At 41.6% G+C, this 19,417-nt stretch overlaps 1 protein-coding gene across 2 annotated transcripts in view; it reads left to right on the top strand.

The window, feature by feature from the left end:
• tgfbr3 (transforming growth factor, beta receptor III) overlaps positions 1-19,417 on the top strand; it is a 77,654-nt gene that overhangs the window by 41,113 nt on the left and 17,124 nt on the right. For both annotated transcript variants that reach the window (XM_083940649.1, XM_083940648.1), the window contains exons 5-10: positions 9,872-10,055; positions 12,382-12,544; positions 12,968-13,115; positions 15,416-15,605; positions 15,865-16,151; positions 17,931-18,086. In XM_083940649.1, the coding sequence (XP_083796775.1) occupies positions 9,872-10,055; positions 12,382-12,544; positions 12,968-13,115; positions 15,416-15,605; positions 15,865-16,151; positions 17,931-18,086 (1,128 nt within the window). The remainder of the gene's footprint in view (positions 1-9,871; positions 10,056-12,381; positions 12,545-12,967; positions 13,116-15,415; positions 15,606-15,864; positions 16,152-17,930; positions 18,087-19,417) is intronic.

Raw genomic sequence — 19,417 nt, 5'->3', positions numbered from 1 at the left:
CACGCGATACAGGTACAGGACAAGGCAAGGTTGAATTTGCTTTCATTACCCAAGATTCTCTTTATGTTACTTTTCTGTGACATGCTAAAAGGTAGTGTAACAGAAGCACAAGTAGGGTATAGTTATATAACCAGCAAACATTAAGATCAGTTACACAGAATCTGGCTGGTAACAACAAAATGATGTAGTCCCACTAGACGTTTTTAATACTGCCTATTCTGCTCTGTCCTCCGTGACTTCCTGGGCATCTAGTCAAATTGTATTGTGTCTGGAGGGTACTACATAGTGTGTTTTGTCATTTCAATTTTCACTTTTCATTTTTTAGGAAAGGGTGTTTTCCCCGCCCCCTTATTTTTAAATGTTACATTGTCTCACTTTAAAGGTGTCCTTCAATATCAGACTAGCTCAACAGAGTTAGGAGCAGAGTACATTATGGTGAGGGATATCTGACTGTAGTTGGAGCCAGGTCCCCTGGAGAGCCAGCCTTATTTAGTGGAGGTACCTGGGGGCCTCGCAGGGAAACTTAATAGAAAATGTAAAAATGGACTGCTTCAGTGCCCATGTTCAAAGCCTGTGCATCACATGAGAAAATCATGGCAAAATGAGACCCAGAAGCCTCAGCCTCGGCTTAACTGTATTATATTGCGATGAAAACCTTTTTACTTAGCCTTTATATGCTCTGAAGGCTTTTCTGTATTTTTGGTTTCCCAGAAGTAATCATTTTCAATTGTATGTTAACACCACAGCATTCCCCAAGAATGCAGTATCAGGTATACAGATCATTTCCATATGTGCTGCAGTGTATTCTTGCTTACCTCTCGCGCAAAATGTCCTGCCGTGAAAGCCAATGTGACATGGGGAAAAGCATTCATGGATTGCAAAATCCGTGCTTTATGCACGGGCTCATCTATACACGTGCACGCACACATCATACAAAGAGCCTTGTGCTCCTCTGACATATTCTCTTAGTGTCAGCCCCTTTTACATTTAGAGCAACAAGAGTATTAATACGCATCTTCCGATCAAATGGAGCTTTTTTAGCTTATCTGACTTCAAGCAGGTATATTAGTGAATCATCACCTCTGCATTAAGAGGGATTACTGTCATGGTTGCAAAGTTAGGACATGGTTTTGACTTTCACTCGTCTTGCATCCAAATAAATATTTATTTCAAGAGGGTTCTTAGAGAGATTTAGAAAATCTGTTGTTCTAAACAAAGACATTTTGCCTTTTAAAGAAATTCTGAAGTCCTTTTTTATCAACTCCTTGTGCATAAATAGGATCACAGCAAAATACACAACATGAAGACATGAGGCCTGAGCTCCAAGTACTCCTTTTAAATATTATTTCCTGCAGGAATGTAAATGAAAGCTCTCATTACAAATGTAATTTTACTTCATGCAGACGGATGTGCATCTGGCCTGCTTGTATTTTCCTTAGCTGTGATAATGTGTGGCCAGTGAGCTGGCTGTTTCTGTCGAGAGCAGCAGGTCAGCATCACAGTAAACGTCTCCCCTTGTCAGTGGTGGCGGACAGAAAACAGCTGACACCATCATTAAAGCCTACAGTCCAGGCAGGGCTGTTGCTGTGTGTCTAATGATGTTGGACATCAGTGCTTTTGCAGACCAATGATTTCCACTTCTCTCTCTAATGAATCTCTATTGAAAAAAAAGGCTGCTCCAAATGTCCTTTTTAAATGATGAGATACATCCTGTATTTGATGAATGTGCATGTTCAGAATGATTTACAGTAGTTACACATGCTCGGCTATTTATCTGACTGGAGCAAAAATCTGTTTTCTGAAATAAAACTGACATGTCTGACACATGATGATTTTTAAGTGGGACTAGGAGAGATAAAGGGGATGTTAGCAGTGAAGAAGGAGGCCTCTGGAGTCAGACAAAGCTGAGCTAATGGTTTTGACTGACTAAAGAGGCCTCTGCTGAATTAGGTGTTAAGTATTTTGTGTTTGAGTGACAGCACAGAGCCCCCTGGCAGTGTCGATATCTTACCCACCAGCCTGCCTGCACATGGCAGTAACACAGAGGAGACCCAGGTTCTCTCCACAGGGACACCTCCTTAACATGCCACACAACTCAAATCATACACAACATAATGCTGGAAGAACAATCACCAAACTTCTCTTCACTGTTAGCATTCACTTAGGGCTGCCCACGACTATTTTTCTATTGATGAATCTGTCAACTATTTAATCGATTAATAAACAATTACTAAACAGTTAATTTTCCTCCAAAATAATCTAATTGAATGTTTCATTTAGGCTATGTTCATTTTAGATGTAAACACATGTTTACATGCAAAACTGGCAACAGCAATATGATATTTTATTATTATTATTATATTTCATTTTCGGTGAACCAAACCTAACCATTCTACCAACAATGTAACAATTTAAAGTTTCTTTCAATATTTAAAATGTATTGTATTAAAATGTATCAGTTACTTTTCAAAATCCACATGAACCAGTCTTCACATCGGCCTAAATTAGATCCACAGCACTGATTTAAAAAGAAAAGACATCACTTTTAAAGCTGCTTCCTGTTACTCCTGTTGAACAATCTGTCAGCACTATTGTAATTTACTACCGAGCCTGTTATCCGCACCAACAACGCTAAGTTCACTTCACCTGCTCTGCTTTCTCTGTGTGCAGCGCGATGACCACACAGAGCGACGGAGCTTCTGTGGTCGTTATATCAGCTGTTGATTCTAATGGACGTCCTCTGTTGCTCTGTAGTGGGCATGCAGCAGCAGATGTCTGTGCCCTGGTCTGTGCCTGTGTATTTTGCCCCTCTGTAAAACACGAGAGCAGACGGTATTACTTATCATCATTAGCACTGCTGATTTAGAATGACTATAAGAGAAACACTGATCCAATACAGAATGTATTGGAACGTTTTTGAAAAAGTAAAAAAAAAAAATCAGTCAACACAATTTTTTTCAATGGTAAATTGCAATTGAACATTTAATTTAGCTAGGTATATGCTTGCTGTAGTGTCACTAAAAAGATTACAGCATAGACTGGATAAAATATGGACATAGTCTCTTTTACCACTCTAACGTTTCTACAGCGCCAAAATGAAGCTCAAGGTGGGCAGTTCCCAGGGTATCCAGCTTTCACCATCTTGACAGAGCCTTACCCCGACCTAATCCAAAAATAGACAAAGAAGTGGAGTGTGACTGGAGCTGACTGGGCTGTATGAAGCCTACTCAAAGCAGCCACACCCTTAATTATGCAGAACTTTCAGCCTTCATATCATTTAAATGGGTGAGTATATAAAGCCAGTCTCAAGTGGCCATTCGAGGAAATGCAGTTTTTGGTACTTCCACGTTGGCTTCATTTTGCAGCACCAGATGTTCCTTGGTTTCAGACAGTTAGACGAATGTAGACTTCTCATTCGTAGCCGGCAACTGTTTATTATATTTATTTTGCCGGTCGAAAAGCAGAATTAATGGCTGTAGCTAACTAGCTAATTAAGCTAGCATTAGCTCCATTAGTTAGTTGAAAACACAATCTCTGGTTGACTTTTAAGTGTTTCCAGCTGTAATAGTGTGCTAAAAGACCATGGCTACAGCTATGTCCCAGGCAAAAGTCAGCAACGATGGTTTTGTATTGCAGTGTAGAGCTGGCTAGTCTTAGTTTCATATGAGTAACAACCCCCTGTTTGGCTGCTTAGCTAACATACCTGCTCATATTTTTAAACTTTTATAGGAGAGAAAGGGCTTTTAGGATGAGGACAAACCGATGCGTTTGGCAAATGTAATGCTATCTTTGGTTGGCTGGGGTTTAAACTCACCAAAATCCAGCTGCAGACAGCTGTATCTAGTTATGGTTGCCAAAATATGATTGTACAATCATTTTGGGGCAAGATTTAGCAAATGGTCAATAACATTGTACCATGACCACTGATATTGGCCTTGCCAATTCCCACATTTTCTGATCTGTGCCTCGCAGGTGAGACTAGTGTTGTAAGATTCTGGAGTAACAAGAAGAACTGGATTTGAGCTTAACACTTCAGAACAGAAACCCACTGCCTGCCAGACATCCCTCGTTCTGCCTTTCCAGTGGAGAGGCTGTTTCCTGGGACTAATTGGACTCTGATTCGGGTCTGCCAGTCCTTGTTTCCTGGTCACAGTGCTCTGGGCTCTGTGGACACAGATGGGCTGCCTGGAAAAGCTTTAGACGTTGAGCACACTGTTGCTGTTGGCCACTGGACCCTGCTGCCTTTTAAAATGCCTAAACCCAGACTTTTGTTGTAAAACATGTTCTCTGCAGAACTTCTTGTCAGTCAGCAGCAGGCAAGAATCATCATGGGTTTAAAAAATGACATGAAATATGAACATTGAAATAATGCCAAATTTTGTTTTACCAAGGGACACTCAGATTCCATGTGCAGAGTGTGCTGTATTGACTTTGTGGCCGAGTGTATATATATATTTTGATGGGCTGTGTTGCATCTCTGCTTGAAAGGCTGGCTCAAATGTTTTTTGACTCTGGATGGAACAACACTGTAAAGTTTTGCTGTTGGCTTGTGTTGCCTATTGTTTGCTTGCCAAGCTTTGCCTTTTCACTCCTGTGTTTCTTTCCCTTTTAAAGGGATAGATTTTTTGTGATGTTGTATAAGGTACTTTTTGATCAATGTATTACCTACAGTAGATGGCAGTCGGCACACAGCCCAGTTTGCGAACTGTGTCAATGTATTTTTGACACCTAAAAAGGGCACCACTAAAACTTAAGGAAAGGGCTATCTGATGGCAAGGTAAAGAGGTGAAAATAGTCTAACTATAGTGTATATTAGTCAATTTTGCTGCAGCTGCTGCCCCTGTTCACAGCAGCTTCCATGTTGGTATACCTGCCTGCTTCTCCAAACTGGCTGACAATGGATAAATATTTCATACAATCACACTTCAGAAAAGCTGAACTATCCCATAAGGCTTAGGATCGTAGTATGAGTTATTTCGCTCTTCTCTCAGTGTAATAGTTAATGGAAACCATGGGTAGCCACTATTGGTTTTTATTTGGAGACCAAAAAGGCAGAGGAACGCTCCAGAGTGGCGCTGAGACATATGGTATTGTTTTGTCCATAAAAGAGCCTGCCAGTTCACAGGAACACACGTACATTTGCAGCGAGAAGCGTGAACAGCACCGTGTTACTGATCAAGAGAGACGAGATGTAATCATCCACAAAAGCATTTATCAGAGGTTACTGCATGCTTATATTATCAATCAACCCTTTCCACCCCTTTTTGCAACACCTCTCGATTTCTTACCATTTCCCAGGCCCAGGGTGTTTCTCAGGATTGCAGTTTTATTATAATTGATCCTAAACATTTGGCATGTCTTCTTCTTTTTATTGCTCCTATGGCCGAAATATGTCGATGCTTATCGGTTAAAAGGTTAGAAAATATAGTTTTATGTTTTGGGCCATGCAAGTAACATGCCTACCTGCTAATAACATTACAAACATACAGTAAGTACATGAGTTTCTACCATTACAAACATGAAAGCATGAGTCCCCATGGTGTGTAAGTAGCTTCTCCTCTGCATTCTTCGTTTGCGCTCAACTGCCAAGTCGGAGGAATTTCTCTTAAGTTAAGGTTAGATCCAGGTTGCATGTATTTTCACTTCAGAACACATTGCAAGGCCTTTACAGCTAACATATACAAGTCGTATATGCAGCAATAGATTACCTACCTACCTTAGAACTCAGAGACACTGGTTGGACCTTTTTGCTTAATTTGAGTACATATGTAACACAATTAGCATTTTTTACACAAGTGATTAACAGCTTATGTAAATAGTAAGCATTATAGTATATTTGTATTTATATATTCCACTGAAGTCTGTGAAAGAGATGGACCTTTCCTTTCCAACACAAATCACCAGAAACACGACACAGAGGGGCCATGAGGCGACTCTGTTCAAAACAACAATGCTGCAATAGTTTTATCAGAACTGGAGAATAATTCTTAATAGAAAGAAGAGCAAAGAACAGCACTGAAGCACAAAATATTTTTTTGCTCTTCTCTAGACAAATGGTTTGTCCAATCACCTGCCAGGTATCTTTTGAAAGCGCTTGCTCTTTTTGAAAACAGTTTCCATTGACGGTTTCACCGATGGTTCTGGCCCGTCACCTAAGGTTAGGCTGGGGTCCTCCATGAAGCACCTGCAGTTCCAAAACACTCTCCCTCCAAATATGCTCTAAGTGCTGGAATGAACAGACGGCTGATGTATAATACTACCCCAGTAGCTGGAATATCTGAGTGGCTGGTTATAGTCTCGCAAACAATTAATAAAGGCTAATTAATACATTTAAATTCTGTGGTTCTTCCTCTCAACCCTCATTTATGTCTTTTAAGTCCAATGAAAATAAACGTTTGAAAAATATCAGTCCTTATTTATCCAGTGGGGAAACAAAATTGAACAGTCCTCATTTGCAAAACAGGGCTTGGAGATATGCTACTGTAGTTAATGTTCAGAAAAATCTACAAGATCAGTTAACATTAAATCCCAGTAAAGGTATTTTGGAGAGGCAGGAGTGTGATCCTCTACTATGAATTTCTGAGCAGAAAGAAACACAAGTGAGCTTGATCGACCGAAAACATGAACAGTGTTTTGTTACCTGACTCTACCAGATGGATTGATTCGCATAGTTCACATTTTCTCTGCATATCCATCTGACAACTCTTGTTTGGAGATCTTTTGGGAAGGAGCGAAAATACTTCTTGCTGATTGGATAAACTATCTATCTATCACCAACATACGGGCCAAATCAACCAATCAGATCAACAAAGCGTATCACGTGCTAACAGCGTCGGTAAAGCTCAGAAAGTAAACAACGTATTGGTAAAGGATATTTGCCGTTTGTGTAACGCAGGTACAAGCGGTCAAAATGGGTTTTCTCAGGAGGTTGGCTGGAGTCTCCCTTAGAGTGAGAAGTTCGGCCATCCGTGAGGAACTCAAAGTAGCCAGTTGAGGTGGTTCGGGCATCTAGTAAGGATGCCCCCTGGGCGCCTCCCTAAGGAGGTGTTCCAGGCACGTCCAGCTGGGAGGAGGCCTCGGGGAAGACCCAGGACCAGGTGGAGAGATTATATCTCCACACTGGTCTGTGAATGCCTAAGGATCCCCCAGTTAGAGTTGGTTAAGGTGGCGGGGGAAAGGGAAGTTTGGGGTCCCCTACTAGAGCTGCTGCCCCTGCGACCCGATCCCGGATAAGCGGTTGAAGATGAGTAAGTGATGAGTAACGTGAATTTATGGATAAAAGGCACAATTTCAGGTGCTCAGTCCATATTTCAACAGAAGGATCCAAGAGAAAAAAGCGTTAGCGAGCGGCTTGCTCGATAGCTGCGCTCATCTCATCCGTGGAAGCCGCCATATTGTTTACACTGAACAGTCGCTTCTTGTTGCGTCACACTTCGACTCGCCTCAATACCAACACTGATTGGTTTGGGCGCTGGTCAAACTTCCCCAAAAATACAATGGAGCTCCCAAGATCAAGATAGTCTCGCAAGGCTAGGTGTTTCGGCCTCCACAATCTGTACTATCATTTTTATTCAGCCATCTTTTCTGGAGACTAGAATGCGTATGACTCTGCCAACTACATCCAAATTCCACAATACCAGATGATGGCACACATTTGTGGCACATTAAAAATATAAAATGCATATATTTCACAAACACCTAGACATTTGACACTTGACATATGAAACGTGGTATTTTGCACAAATGCAGTAGGAACATGTCCACAAATAGAAGATGGACAGTACTGTGTGTACGACTGATTTAGTGAGATATAATTTAGACAGAAGTTCTAATAAACAGTATGTTACTACAGTTTTTAAATCCTAATGATGCTTGGAGCAGCCCTGTTGGATTGTGATGTCAGGGTTGGCGAGGTTCCTCCAACTTTCCGAGTTAGAATCCTGACTTCAGGGGGCATTTCAGTTGAAATTTCCATCTGGGAACTTAGAAATTCCGACTTCATAGTTCAACTGCAATGCACCAACAGCCTCAGCTGCACCTTTCCTCCCACCTCCGTGCCAAATACGTTCGTTTAGTGCCAGGAAGCTACCAAACAAAACAAAGTCAGGAGAAAATTGCACAAAAATTGCACTTGCGCTGGTTTTGCCTCTGCTGGAAAATAGAGCCCTAAGTGTTTCGGCTCTGTCAACTGAGCATGCAACTCGGGAGACAGAGAGAGGGAAAGGGGGGGGGGTTTGTTAAAGCCCAGAGTGGGTCCCTCACTTCCCAGTTTCAAATTCCTGAGGTTTTCAGTGCTCTGGAAGGCCTGGAGCTAATTTGGCTTTCAGGCTTTCCCCTCTAATTCTTTGCGACTAATTACAGTCGTATTCCTGCTATTAAACTGATAAACTCTGCTGAGCTTGGCATGGTTAGTGAAGAAACCCCAGCCCCTCCTTACTGGCTCAGAGTACCACCTCTTCGCCATTTTTCTTTTTGTTTCTTTTCGCCATAGTAAACACACTAAAAATAAAATCAACCTGAATTCTTCGACAGTGTCTGTCTCCTAGGCCCCAGTATTTACTGCCCCTGGTGACAATGCCAGGAACATCGAGAGGAGCGTCCAGAGGTCAGACAGATGTTGCACATGAGGGGATTTGAACAGTTATGTCTAAAAAACCTACGCAGCCCAAAGGGATATTATTCTATTAACATTTGAGCATGATTGCAATTTTAGAGACAACTTCATAACATCATCACAAAGAAATGGTCTTATTCCCCTCGGATTCGAATGGATTTAATGTTTTAATTGGGCCTGCCAGCACTGTCTCAGCTCATGCATACAGATAGGATACCTAGGGAGAAAGTAAAACAAGCATGGAAATAAAATGAGGTAGGCTGTCTAGACCGTGTGCTTGGACTCACTTTGGTTGTTGGGTAGGTTTTTTAGCACATGTGAATGTTTATCTCTCTGAAATGAAGCATATGGGCTGAGCTCCATTAAGTGCTAAAGGGGTGGTCCCTCCTCGATACAGTGAGGTCGGTTTGCCTGTCAAACGCAAATCAGCACTTTTTTTGCATTCCATATTTTTAAGACTTCTCGCTCATTTTTGTCTGTTCTTTGTGACTGTTGACATTTCACAGCTGGATTCAGCACAGCAACCACCTCCTTTATCACTGTGGTATTCAGTGATGTATGACATGCAGAAAGTTCTTGTCTGAATGTATTGAAATTACTGCTAGCAGTATAATGCCGATTACTAGCATGTGCGTTTAGTGTGAGTGTTTTACATGCTCTCAGTGTGTTTGCCCATCTACTGGCCACCCTGTCTTTCACTGTGTCCGTGTTAAGTATTTGTGTCTTCTCTGTTATCCCCTTGTGGCCATTTTGAAGTCGACCTACACATTTGTGATGACGCACTACGACACAGTAACACAGTACACTGTATAAACAGTGGAAACCAGACACCTTAGTGTGTCGAGGAACACGTGTAAAAATACACAGGCATATTTGTAGAAGCTTTGAAATAACGGTTGGGATGGAGCATGAAGGATGGGTTTCACCAATGTTTAGAGAGCAGGTTTAATTTTGGAAAGGCTGAGCTCTTTTTCTCAGTCCGCCTGCAGGTTCTTCCTCTTCAGTTGACTTTTAAGTACATATCCTTCTCAACAGGGAAGACAGTAAACTGTTTTGTGAAATACAGAATATTTGATCAATTATTGTTTTGCTTTGGTAAACTGAAATAGATGCTGGACATCACTGAATCTGAATACAAAACATGCAGTTATCTCCTGAATTACAGCATTTACTAATCACATTGCAAAGAACTGAGATAGCAGCTCATCACAGCTGCTCTTTTGTCCTCTAACATGCTTTGCTTTTCTCCTCCTCCAGGTATCTGAGGGCTCAGAGGTCCACTTTCAGCCGGGAAACTTCTCCCTCTCCTGCCAGATCCAGAAGGAGACCCTTCCCCATGGCAATGAGCACCTCCTCAACTGGGCCCAGAAGAAGTACAGGGCAGTCACCTCTTTCTCTGAGCTCAGGATGACTCAAGACATCTACATCAAAGTCGGAGAAGGTGTGTACTAGATTCCAAAAATTCCCAACATAGCTCGAGGCCCCAAGGCCTCCCCATTCCCCTAAAGCTCCTGTAACTTTACTTAGCTTTTGTGTTTGAACCCTGGATAGAGGTTTACATGCACTTCTCTGGGAAAAGAATTTCCTCCCCTCAACGGGCATTGACCGTTTCACACTATTTAACAGGCTACCTGTGGTATTTCTGCGCTGTGGCTGCTTACAGCCTTAGGAATTATTAGACCCTACAAATATAAAGAAAGTGCACCGATAGACTTGTGTTTGAGTATTTTGGCTGAATGGAAAACCTTAAAATCATTGCATGCAATATTACTATATAGTTATACATCTTTAATATATAAAAGGATCTTTTCTGTCTTTGAGAGTCTTTGCAATCGCTTTTATTTGAAGTGAAACGATAAGTTGATTAATCAAATAGTTGATTGAGAGAAAATTAATCTGCAGCTACTTTGATAATTGAATAATCATTAAACACATTTTTCAAGCACAGTGCTAAAAAAACTTCTAATTCTAGTTTTGCTGGTGAAGATTTTCAGCTTTTCTTATCTATTCTCGCGGGAGGTGATTTCACTTTGTCGGAATATTCAGCCATGATATTGAAAATCTTTTTGGACTCTAACACAACAAACTCTTCCCAGCACTCCTCTCTCCTCTCACTCTTCTTCCATCGTTGTCTCTCGGCAAGTTACTTCTCGTGAGATTTAATAACGAGACTTCTCCGTGAGCCAGACTTAGTTAGACACAATAACAAACCGACCGGATCAAGCGCAAAGGAAAACATTTGTTTTCTCCATATGGTCCTTTACAATCTGACTCTGTCAATGGCAAAAACAATCACCTTTAGTGAACTAACATTGACAGTTTGGAAATGCCCCATTGTATTGATCCAACATTGCAGCCTGTTTCTTGCAGGGCTCTTGCTCAATACCAATTTCAAAAATGGGTTACCTCGCACAAAAACATGGGAAAATAGGGTTCAGATTGTGTGTGCAATTTTTTCCAATTGGGGTTATTTCCATAGTTTTCAACAAGATACGACTACTATAAAAAAAGTAGAAAATCTGCTGGTAGTTTGACCAAATGTCAGTTGGAAAAAAGCAGAGGTAAACAGGAGCTAAACCATCGCTTTCACATGTTTCCAATAAGTAAGGCAAAGGGGAGTGTGTCTGAAGTGGGGAAGCACTGGGCGAATCTCACGGGAGGCTATGATTGATCTTCACACATGTTTGAGTCGTGGACTTTTGATTCTTCACTCTCCACTGACCCGTCCATACAGTGAGCAAACAGCACATATTCACAAGGCATCGGCTCTCAGACAGGACATCTTGATTTTAATGAGCATCTTTCACCACATGGAAATAAAACAAAGCTCATGTCTGGAGAGAAATAATGGCCCCACTACTGCTGGTGTTAACTTCTCTCTCAATGTTGTGAGTTGCTGTAGAGAGCCGAGTGGTTGCTCAGCCTGCAAGCGTTTGTCTTGTGTCATTAGGGGCTGTGGTTTGGCATTAGCCCATAGTGCCATGATGTTTACTTCAAGCAAAGAGCTGTAGATTTCCACTCCTTCGCATCATCGGGAGTGTTTCATGAAAATGGATGGATTCTCACTCTGCTTTTCTTACCAGGCTCTTACTCAAGGTCTCCCCTCAGCTCTTTCAAGTGCCACAAGGGTTCCGGAAAGGAAAGTGCCAACCTTCAGTTTACACTTTGTCCGAGGCTCTGTTTTCCAAATAAGGAAGCAGCTGTCTTGTGTTTTCTCTGAGTGTTGAGAAATAGTGTAACTTTTATAAATTCTGAAAGGACTTTCTTCACAGTTAACAAAATTTCAAACAGCCGTGAAAGTGGAGGAAAAAACACTAGAAGGTTTGATAAAATGTGTTTATGAATGTTATTGTCCTGTTATTGTAGAAGAACTCTAGTCTGCAAGGTTTCCCACATAAAAACCAAAAGAGAAATTTCCCTGTTGATAAGAAGACAGCTCATGCCAACCAGAGCATGCCCAACCTCATCCAAAACAAGGCTGGGCCTAGTTATTCCTTAGAAAAGGAGAAACCCAGCTGCAGGGCTGTGTGGTGAAGTGAGCAGGGAGACTGTTCTTCAGCTGGGTCAAAGCAAACATCAACCCTCCTGAAGTCTCCCTGAGCGGGACATTGAATTCCTACCAGAAGCAGGGTACTATTCTGTAGCTGACCTCGTGCTCTGACCTCTCATTGGTGGAGGGGTAACAAAAGGTTGTATTTCTCCTTTGGGGTTTCAAAATAGCCTCACAGAACCCCCAACTAGTAACGTAAACATCTCTCCACTTTCAGATCCACTGTTTTCTGACACCTGCAAGATTGATACCAAGTTCCTGTCTCTGAACTACCTGGGCGGCTACGTGGAGCCACAGACATCAAAGGGTTGTGTCCTCTCTGGACTCGACAAAGACCAAGAAGTCCACATCATTGAGCTCCAAGCCCCAAACTCCAGCAGGTGAGCTGCCAAAGCCAAGAAAACATGTTGTCATAGTTTATTTTTGAGGTCAAGATGCTCTCATTAATCTCTGCGGGGTTTGTTTTGGATGGAAACTCACATGAAGACGAGTGGGGTGGGGTTACTGTTCACTTAGTGGTGCTCTTTTGAGAAAGATATTTCAAAATTGGGTCTCCAGGTTGCCAGATAATCTCCTCACTCCCCCAGTGGAGTGATTATTCTGTACATCTGGGAATGTGTTGGTAACTGCGCGCTATCTCACTCCAGTGTTATCTGGTCTGTAGTGCATATGTCTGTTTTTTTTTCTGGGAATGCATCCAGCTTTTTAATTAGTTGGCCAGACACAGAAGACACAGAAGACACAATAACACTACGGAGACCTAACCATCCAAAATTCTCTCCCTCCACCACCCCCCTCTGCAGTGCTTTCCAGGTGGATGTCATAGTAGATCTCCGGCCTCTGGAGGACGATGCCCCGCTGCATCGTGATGTCGTCTTGTTGCTCAAATGCGCCAAGTCTGTCAACTGGGTCATCAAGGCCCACCGTGTGATTGGCAAACTGGATGTAGTGGTAAGCTAGCAGCATGACAACAGATAAAAGCTTTCCATCCAGGAACCCCTTTTTCACTACCAAGATTTTATATAGTTTTATGACACATAACAGTCACAGACAGAAATGTCATCGCTTTGCACCAGTGACCAAAGAATTTGTCACACCAGAATTTGTGTGGAATCGGCGCCTGATCTCCGCTGCAGGGGAGGGTGGGATAACAGGTTAGGAGGAACTGTGACATTTCATCGTGGCAGCTCCAGGGACTGTCATCACATTCAGAGAGCCAGGGGCGGAAAAGGTGGGGGTATCACATATTTTGAGAGCCAAGGCTACTGCAGCACTTGAGCCGAAGCTGCTTCACATCAGTCACAATGTGATTTATGAGCAGAGCTAGCTTCAGGCACTTTCTTAAACTGCGAGCTGTTAGGACCTCCTCGCCACACACAGAAGACAAACACTGCTAATTACTGCAATGTATCAGAATTGCTTTCACTTAGAAATTTGGTTTTATACATATCAACTCTGAATATGAGTACACAGTTTTGATATTAAATCTACATTAGTGTTACTCAAGTCTCTATGGACCCTTGGCAACTATAAGAATATGACACCTATATGCACTTTGTAAGAATAGTTTAACCGTAGATCATGTTGATGGGGAATTGGCAGTAGTCCAACCGCCATAATAGCTCCAGGGATGGAATTTTAAACCCTTGTCTTTGTCTTGAGTAAGAAAAAATAAATCAGCATTTAAACTGAAAGAGACTCACTAATCTTGTGCATTTCTCAAAATAGTTCATTTGTCTGGCGACGTTTGGTACTTATGGTATGATGGACTCTGGTCGCCATGAGTTTTGCTGTTGCTAGCCCTTTACTGATTTCAGTGGAGGGGTGCAAGGGGATCTGGGTTTCTTCACGGTGTAATGCTGACACTCCAACAGGGCTGCTGCAGCCATGACACTGCACTTTTGTGTTTATACAGCTGCCTGGTCACTGCTGTACGGTAAGTCAGGCAGGTTGTGTGAGTGTGATGCCAGGTCAAAACCTGTGGTACTTACGTTAGCACAAATCAATTGTAATGCAGATTTGTGTTTTCTTATACCTTCATCACACTTTGACCTTGTATAACAATTATGCCGTTGCTGGATGGCAATGTCAGTCAGTCTGTCCACCACTTTGCTACAGACTAAAATACCTTAACAAATCTCAGATAGATTGACATAAACATTTTCAATTAATTGTTTAGTTTCTGAAATGTCAGAAAATAGTGACAAATGCAAATCATAAGTTTCCAAGCCCAGGATGAGATCTTCAAATTGAAGGTTTCTAAAAAAACAGAAGCTATCTACTGTAATTCACAGTGCTATTAAACAGATGGAATTGTAACATTTGATAACCTGGAAACATCAACTCTCTGGCATTTTTACTTGGGAAATGATAAAATAAAGCAAAAATGTCAATTGTGATTTATCAACAAATCAGTCAATCAAAAGACTTCCAATCTGGGCAATATGGTTGTATTTTAACAATGTTTACATGGAATATAACATGAAACCTTTTCCAAACCAGCTACATCAGTTCAATGTCAGTGATATCAGTTGTTGTACAGTACAAAGGCCATCATGCCTAGAAACATGCTAGAAGTAGCAGGGATTAGCATGGTGCGAGGAACGTACCATTAAAAAAAACAACCAAAAAAACACAAACTGAGAAGTAATCACCCAACATTTAATAAATGTACATGTTATTTAAGTTACCAAAGAACATGGTGACATCTTTTTGTTCCTAAATTACATGACATTTGGACTTTTCTTTGACAGCAGTGATACACAGGATGCTGTGCTCGTGTAACCACTGTTTGGGAGGTTGTCAACTATTTATGTGATATGATAGCCTCGTAAAACTGAAGCCTTGCTTCTGTCACAAAGCAGGTTCTCCTCAGTGTTGCTCAAGAGATTTGAATGTGTGGGAAATGGCTGTGAGAACGAATTATTACTCCCTCACACAGGGAGGGTATGTTGCAGGGCAGGACATGAATTTACAGAGCAAACTAACATGATGGTTTCTCAGCATTGATTGAGCGGTGACACGCCCATTACCTCACACTCATACACATGATTCATACTTGACAGAGAATGAGAGCAGGACTGTACTTGAAGTTGAATATCTGTGGAACAGTAAATCATGTCTTTTGTTTCTGAACATCTTAAAGGACCGTATGTACATATACAGTCTTTTAGAAATGACATTTGGTTTTTCTTTGATGGATAACGTACAATAAGAGAACATAAATTACATCTCTGCTTTCTTTTCCACAGGCCTCTGATACCGTGAGTGTTAGTTCGACTACGGAGAGACTGATGCAAGTGTCAAAATCCCCCAAGCAGCGATTGCCAATGGGGTCGCAAGCCTTGATCAAGTGGGCAGAGGAGCATAGCTACAGTCCAGTCACGTCTTACACCAGCACTCCTGTGGCTAACCACTTCAATATCAGACTGAGAGAGCCAGGTAAACTGAAGAAATATCCTCTAAATTCATTTAATAAATTTTAATATGTGTTCAGTTAAAAAAAATAGCTCCAATACTACGCACAAAAACACACTTTTCATAGCAGCTGCTCCAACTTTCACGACTAATATCGCACATTTCACAGTCCTTATAGAGAAACTAGCGTGCCATTGTGAAATGCTTTTATAATCGTAGTCCTGTGTAATTTCCCTGCCTGTAAAATCAGCCTCATAAGGTTCTAACAATGTGTGACTTCCAGATGTGGTGGATCCTCTGGAGAGCATGTTGCCTCCAGAGCTCTCCATCCTGCGTGACTCCAGAGATCCTCCAAGAGCGGGAGGTGCTCCACGACGCTCCGGTCTGCCCTTTCCCTTCCCTCCACATGGGTCTGACGACCTGCCCTTCCTGCCTCTGCCCTCCTCCCTCGACGACCGGCCCTGGGAAAACCGAGAGCCCGAGGAGCATCAGGGGGTACTGAGTGTCGGCCTCAGTGTGCAGTGTGAGGACACGAGGATGGTGGTCAGCATCGATAAAGAAAGCCTGCAGGTGAGTGGACAGCATGGTTTGATCCACAGAGGATCCTGCCTAGAAATATATAGGGCTGTAACTAAGGATTATTTTAGATGGTTTAGTTCAGTTATATTCTCACACAATGCACAGACAATCAGTTTTTAAATAACATGTAACATAAGGTGCCAGATAAAAAACATGATTATTTATCAAATAGTTGTATTACTCTAAGGTCCGCTATTGTAAAAAGTGAGATTTCTTTGTTTTTTTTTATTATAAAGCAGGTCAAGGTGCTTTATCAAAACTGTGAAACAATGAAAACACTCAATCCAAAGAGAAATGCACACAGCCTGTATTTAAAAAGTGTGTTCTTCTAGACTGGTAGTTTTCAGGAGGGGGTCTTAAGAGACAGGCGCTAAAACAGAGTATTTCATACAGAGGATGACTACAGGTATATTCACACAGACAGGAAGAGAAAAATGTGTTTTTTGAACATTAAAGCATGTAAACATGTTCTAGTAGAAACTCGAAATACAAATATGAACCTGAAAATGAGCAGAATGTGGGACCTTTAAAATTATTTACTAACAAATCTATCCATTTAATCATTTTAGTATTAATTTTAAAATGATATGAAACTGAAACACCAATCAGATCAAAGCATATGTAGCTCTAACCAGCAAATTATAGGTATTTAATTGAAAATATTTAACAACCTAATTAAATAAAATAAATCAGACTGGCGCCCTGTCCAGGGTGTACCCCACCTCACGCCCAGTGTCAGCTGGGATCGCCTCCAGCCCCCCCTGTGACCCCAATAGGGACAAGCAGTTGAAGATGAATAAGTGAGTGAAATTACCCAATCGTCTGTCACTCAACTAAATGATTAAGCAACAAATTGTTATAGTACAGATTAAACAAAAGGTTAAGGAATGCTTTCCTCTCATGTTAAATACACAGTCACACCTGTTCTTTCTCATATCCGGTGCTTGATAATACTTAATTCCAGCAAAGAACAATTTTGTTGTATCTTAACCAGACTTGTCAGCGAGGAATTTGTTCACGCCTGAAAATTGCTTTTCCGGCATACAATCACTGTTGATTTGGAGTATTTCGTTTTTGCATCTCTGCTCTTGTGACACCGACTTGATGTGACAAACTGTGACAAGAGCAACACAAGACAACAAACAAAGAGGGCACCAAAAGACAATACCAGTGTCAGGACCAATTCAGCTGAAAGAATATCTTCTGCACTGTGATTAGAAAATGCTAAAAAAAAAAAAAAACCTCCATGTTTTTGTGGTTGTTGATATCTGAAACGTGTACACTGTATTATGCCACAGTTGTCAGTGTGGTATTGAAATCAAATGGAGAAACTGTCTAAACAAACACATCTAAATAAATATGTGGTCCTTCAGCTGGAGAGATCAGTTTTACCTGCTGAAGATAACCTGATTAAAGTACATATCAGGTCTACACAAGTCAAATAAAAAGTACAATGAGTAATGTATTCATTATTCTATTACTCTTTATTAAAATGCCGACGTCATTGTTATACACAGGCTGACATTGAAGCTAGCAGGCCGTTTTCCAACATTTGGACGGTGCAGTCAGCCCACATCACAGAATGGAAACTGGCATAGACTGTAATTAGGAGAAGCTGGGACTGGAGCTAGACCACCTTGTGGGATTTGTTTATTCCTGGGAACTCAACCTCTCACACAACCGCTTTTTTTTTTATTCTGAAAATGAGTTAATAAAGGGAAAGTTTTTTTGATCTTAATCCAATGTTGCCATTTTTTGATGTTTCCTCAGGCGAATGGATTTACTCATGCCAACCTCACGCTCCAAGACCCAGCTTGCAAAGCAACAGTCAATGCCACCCACTACACACTGGAAACTCCTCTGACTGGCTGTCTGACCACCGTATATCCTATGCAGGGCAGTCCAATGGCCCTCCACATCAACTCTGTGAGTACAATACCTATTATCACCAGACATGACAGCCACGCCGGGATTGTTTGCAGTGTGTGTGTGTGTGTGTGTGTGTGTGTGTGTGTGTGTGTGTGTGTGTGTGTGTGTGTGTGTGTGTTTGCCCGCCTATGTCTGTCATCATGGCACAATGTGGTCCTGAGGACACCTACTGTAGCAGGAACTACCACGAAGGTGGTTTTGTGTATTTTGCCAGGTGTTTTATTTCTGTCTGTGGAAAAATGTTGTCACCATGATAGCGTCACAACCTTAACTTTAAAGGTATTGTTGAGGTCAAAATGAAGGCATAGTTTAAAGATGGGTGTGGTCTGAGAAACAGCAGCGGAAGTATGGGGGGTAGGAAGTAGGGAAGGGGTCATTGCTCCACCACTTTACGCCACTGGCCCAATTTGGCGTCATGGTTGGTCTCATCCTATCGCGAGATGCTCTCTAGTTGCTTTTTTGTTTAAAACAAGTCATGCCAATAAAAACAACACAAGCTCAGTATACAGGCTCAGTGTTTTTTGGCTCCCACAGGCACCAAAAGTAAATTCTAATGTCACTTCAATTCCAACACAGGCAGTTCACCAGCTGAAATGCAACCATGTTGACCATTTCTTAAGTATGCTGACTAGGTGGAAACCTTCTCTGAGTTGGAGTTAGTTAGCACAGCTGACCAGCTTCCATTTTGGAATACAAACATGTTGAATTGCTGATTGTACACAACCAACGCTGTGTAGACTTGTTAAAAAGGGGGGGTTGGAGTGACATGCTCCAGTCAGTAGAGCATCACGGAAGTTGACACTGTTTCTTAGCAACATCAGCTAACAGACATCAACAGTTGATAGCAAATGCTCCCACTCAGAAGCTTGAAGCTTAAACGCTTTTTCCACAGAAAGGGTTGTCCTTTTTTTTTTGGATGAATAGAAAGTGGAAAAATATGACGGGTTTAAAGTACATTTTCATGTGTTTTTTATGGGATTCAGCATTCACGTCTGACATCCCCAGTTGTCTTCATTATTATGGAATGCATTCATTCACCATGTTTGTTCTAACAAGCAGAGATGAATCACTTCCTCCCCAACCTTTTGAGATCTTTTGTGGGGGAAATTTGGAACAACACTTTTTCTGTCCACTGCAGATTGAAAACCTGGGCACACGTCCAAGGTCGTCTTTTGTGTTAGCGCTTGGACCAAGGGATAACCTCTGACCTCCAGTCAAAAGAGATATCATTTCTTTGTCTAGGGTCCTACACATCAAAGATAATCTGTCTTGGCTGTTGTTCCTCTTGTCTTGTGACATGTTGATTTCATTCAACAGTGGCACCAATG

This window comes from Echiichthys vipera (genome assembly GCF_963691815.1).
Source record: "Echiichthys vipera genome assembly, chromosome: 3".
In the NCBI taxonomy this organism is placed as follows: domain Eukaryota; kingdom Metazoa; phylum Chordata; class Actinopteri; order Perciformes; family Trachinidae; genus Echiichthys; species Echiichthys vipera.
Note: the sequence above shows the minus strand (reverse complement) of the source record. Positions and strands in the feature narration are given on the sequence as shown.